This window comes from Limulus polyphemus, unplaced genomic scaffold (assembly GCF_000517525.1).
Source record: "Limulus polyphemus unplaced genomic scaffold, Limulus_polyphemus-2.1.2 Scaffold128, whole genome shotgun sequence".
NCBI classification, from domain to species: domain Eukaryota; kingdom Metazoa; phylum Arthropoda; class Merostomata; order Xiphosura; family Limulidae; genus Limulus; species Limulus polyphemus.
Genome location: NW_013665738.1, coordinates 190571 through 195101, shown reverse-complemented (window position 1 = coordinate 195101; position 4531 = coordinate 190571). Strand labels below are relative to the sequence as shown.

Sequence of the window (4531 nt, the reverse complement as noted above, 5' to 3'; positions counted from 1 at the left end):
AAAGGAAATTTTCAACTTTGAAGTTATAAATTTTCCATTTCCAAATACAGTTATTCCAAATAATTTATGTTACAATGTTTACTACTCAAAGTTTATTAGATACCACAGCATCTATTCCACATTACAAGACTTCTTAGACAAAGCTCGTAAACTCACTCACATTTTTTTGTAAACGAGGTTTCTCATATGCCAATTTGAATACTCAGTTTATTCAATTTTGCGGGAACTTCAACATTAATCCTGCTACAAATTATGGGTTTAAATGCTTTAAAGAACACTACGACCTTTCCAAACCTTTCACGTATACATTTTTAATTTTATATATATTGTTGAAGGTACTACTGAGCCGTTATGATGTATTGATCAATAGTATTAGTTTTACCTCCTGTATATCAGTTCCATATACGGTCTAAAAAATACTTATTACTAATTACTTTAATTATCATATCTACCATTCCAGTAACTTCCCTTTCTATGTAATTTTCTCGAATCCTATAGCATGTTTTTTTTTACAGAACTTTATTTATTAACTTTAAGATTTAACTTTATTTATTACTTCATGTTACCTGCTGTATGTGTTTTGCTAAGTGACAGAGATTAGTTAACGTTGGATTAGATGTGTTAGACATATACCATGGTATGTTTAATATATTGTATTTATTTTTATTATATTTAACATAGCTATATTTCAGTTAGAGTACTCATTTCATAGCTATCTTTTTTTTTACTATTAACGTGTTTCATTAATTTCTTATTTATTATTCTGTATCATCATAAACTTTAGTTGTTAGTTGTAGTATTGGTAAAGCCCTGCTACTTAATTCTACAGCTAAACAGTAACTTGTGTCGTAGCAGTTTATCTCAGATGTTAGGCTTCTCTAAATTCACTGTTTGAGCCGTTTAATAGTTTTCATTTGTCACAAAAGGTTGTTATGAAGGATTATGTTACCTTCTGTTTATAATGTCGTATCCCTACTTGCCTGATGAGGCCTGGTAGTAGTGATCTAGGTGCTATATATGAACAACAACTGTTATTCTTCTGCTTCCGTAGCTTTTTCCCGTATATATACGAGGTCGCTATTTTCGGTGTTGGCAGGACCCTTCCTGACGCCAACCATCCCCTAATTTAACAGTGTAAGACTAGAGGGAAGGCAGCTAGTCATCACCACCCATCTTTTACCAACGAATTGTCACATTATAACGCCCCCACGTTTGGTGGGATGGCGAACCCGCGTCCCACAGATAGCGAGTCGAGCGTCCAACCCACTTGGCTATGCCGGGCTTCATAAACAACAACTCTTATGGTGTAATAATGATCACTACTATGTCTGTCGTATCTCAGCCGGCCTGATGAGCCTCGGTATTAGACGAAAGACCCTTATCGGCATTGGTTAAGGCAGATGTAGATTGTTTGACATATTATAGCATATTCTTCCTTACTTTAAATTATACATTTTTATAATTGTGTTCTTCAACGAACATTGATTCTATGATCACACTTGTAGATAAGAGCTACAGTTTGTATGTTCCGAAAGTAAGGTATACGGTATTCTTACTTTAATATTACTTTCATTAACAGTATTAGGTGGAATACTCCATATAATCTAGTTTTAAGATATGTAACTTGTTTATTATTAATATTTTATTATAGAAATTATTTTGCATTGTTAGCTTAACATATGGATTTAGAACTAACCAAAATCTCGAGCTGGCTTAACCTTGTGAAATGACAGAAAACACTGTTAACAGCGACTATGCCCACCTGATTAAACAATGCATTCTACATTATTTTTTTGTTAAGTAGGTGAGTAAGAAAATATATTTAGTTAACTATATTGAACATCGGTTTTCTTTTTTTTTTATTCTAAGTAGGTAGCTTGTTCTGAAGGGAAGTTGTTATAAATTATTTAACATTAACATAACATTTATCAGCCAATGTTAGCTGGGCCTGATATGACCAGGTGGTTAGGGCGCTTGACTCACAATCTGCGGGCTGTGGGTTCAAATTCCCGTCCCACCAAACATGCTCGCCCTTTCAGCCGTGGGGGCGTTATAATGTGACGGTCAATCCTACTATTCGTTGGTAAAAGAGTAGCCCAAGAGTTGGCAGTGGGTGGTGATGACTAGCTGTCTTCCCTCTAGTCTTTTACTAAATTAGGGACGGTTAGCGAAGATAGCCCTATTGTAGTCGCTTTGCGCGAAATTCCAAACAAACCAAACCAACATTACCTAACTTCTTAACACAACATTTGTAAGCCAATGTTAACAAACTTTTCAACATAACATTTCTAAGAAAACGTTAGCTAACTTCTTAACATTTGTCAGCCAACGACAGCTAGCTTTTTGCAAGCAATATGGCAGGTTGTCATTTCGAAAGGGAAATCTTCTTAACGTAATAATTATTACATATATTCTTACATTAGAAACTTTGTAAGAATAATTGTGTTTGACCTTTTCAGGATACCACATCCAATGTTGTCTTATCACAATTCTTTTAATTCCAATAAAAACAAAACAAAGTAACTTACGCTGCCTGCATACTTGATGAATAATTTTAGATTCTGATGTTTGTTAAAATAAAGTATTCATGACAAACTTTTCTGTTGGGTGAAATGTTGATCTTACGAGAGTTTTAAACAATTACTATAACATTCCAGTCTTATGTAAGTTTTAACAGGTTCCACATTACTCTAATATTCCAGTCTTATGTGATTTTTAACGGGTTCCACATTACTCTAAAATTCCAGACTCACATGTGTTTTAACAAGTTCCATATTACTCTAACATTCTAGACTTATGTGAGTTTTAACAGGTTCCAATTACTCTAACATTCTAGACTCACGTAAGTTTTAGCAGGTTCCATATTACTCACGCGAGTCTAGAATGTTAGAGTAATATGTAACCTGTTAAAACTCACGTGAGTATATTTTGATTTGCCATGTATTTTAACTTGTGTCGTTGTTTTAAGTTTTTTTTGTCTTGCTCTATTATTCCAAGCACCTTAGATAACTACTTGTTTGGATTTGCCATGGATTTTAACGTGTGACGTTGTTTTACGTTTCTTTTTATTTTGTTCTATTATTCAAAGTATCTTAAAGGACTGTTTTTTTTATTTGTCATGCATTATAACCTGTGACATTCGTTTTGCATTTTTCTTGTTTGGCTCTATTATTCCAAGCCCCTCAAATAATTATTTGTTTTGATTTGTCATGAATTTTAACTTCTGAAGTTAGTTTTACAGGTTTCTTGTATTTTTCTATTAGTTCAAGCCTCGTAAAGAACAATTTGTTTTGATTTGTTATTGAATTTAACTTGTGAAGTTCGTTTTAATATGTTTTCTTTGTTTTACTTTAATTTTCTAGCCTTTCAGACCAGACATAAGTGATGACATGCTATATGCTGATATGTATGATGATGTAAAACTGGGTAAGATTCCGGATCCACGGATGAAGCCTCCACTGCCCCCAAAAGGGATCGGCAAGGAACCCAAAGAGCCACCCCTTCCTCCAAAGACAAAAAGGAAGTCCTCTGCCAAGCAAGTAGGTGTTTGACAAACTTCGGACTAACAATAACAGGCCCTAATGCTGTGGATGCTGTCCTGTGTAATGGTGCATAAAACCTTCGGTGAAAGATGACGTTTGTCCTACTTTCTTCTTGTGATTTCTGGTTGCTCTGTCCAGAGAAACTGTGGTTTAAGACTCTTTATAAACCTTTTATCTAAGAGAAATGGGATCTTTGCCGTGTTTAATTTTCCTTTGCTATTGAAAAAATGAACTTTCAACAACATCCAAGCGGTAGCTGTCAATATGATCAAGTTATTCTTTATAAAATTGAGAATCATTTTCTAGATGGATCATTATTATTGTGGGTATACTTGTACTGCATATCAACTCTATTCCCATTCAGAAGTGAATTATTAGCTCATAGCTGAAATTTAAGAACATATTCTTTGCTTCCTAATGATTTAACAGATTCAATTTTTTTAAATGAGAAACATGTTGAGTGAAGGTCTTAACAGCTTATAAGAGACTCATTTTGAAAATGAACTAAACTGGTAATCATTCAATGAAATTGTATGTCACAAGCATGAAATTGTTGAAAAACGTATACTTACGTATTACACCTATGTAGTATTAAACATTGAGGAAATTTTAAACATAGCAACATTTCTTTATCTATTCTAATGCTTAACGATCCGATTAAGTAGCTAATTAATAATAAGACGGTTTGTGGTTCTTGTGACTCACTTACCCTGTGGCTCGAATTCAAACAAACCTTCACAATGTCAAACACCTTACATCGAATTATTAGCATCTTCATAAAAACAAACGCTCTGGGGCCATTACGAAACGTCTCATTGGCTAATCACATGTGCCATAATACCGTTGCTATCCTCCCCAAATACAGCAGTGAAATAAACATCGTTAACGGATTGGCTAAAATCTTTGTTTTTTAATTATATCCTAAGTTTCATCCTCAAGAGTTTGTCGAATAATGAAAAAATGAAAACCTGATGTATTTCAATACTCAT

General features: G+C 33.8%; 1 protein-coding gene across 1 annotated transcript in view; it reads left to right on the top strand.

Moving 5' to 3' along the window:
- LOC106473298 (B-cell receptor CD22-like) overlaps positions 1-3522 on the top strand; it is a 48780-nt gene extending 45258 nt beyond the window's left edge. The window contains exon 12 of the mRNA XM_022402732.1: positions 3363-3522. Within this exon, the coding sequence (XP_022258440.1) occupies positions 3363-3385 (23 nt within the window). The 3' untranslated portion in view covers positions 3386-3522. The remainder of the gene's footprint in view (positions 1-3362) is intronic.
- Positions 3523-4531: the final 1009 nt, after the last annotated feature.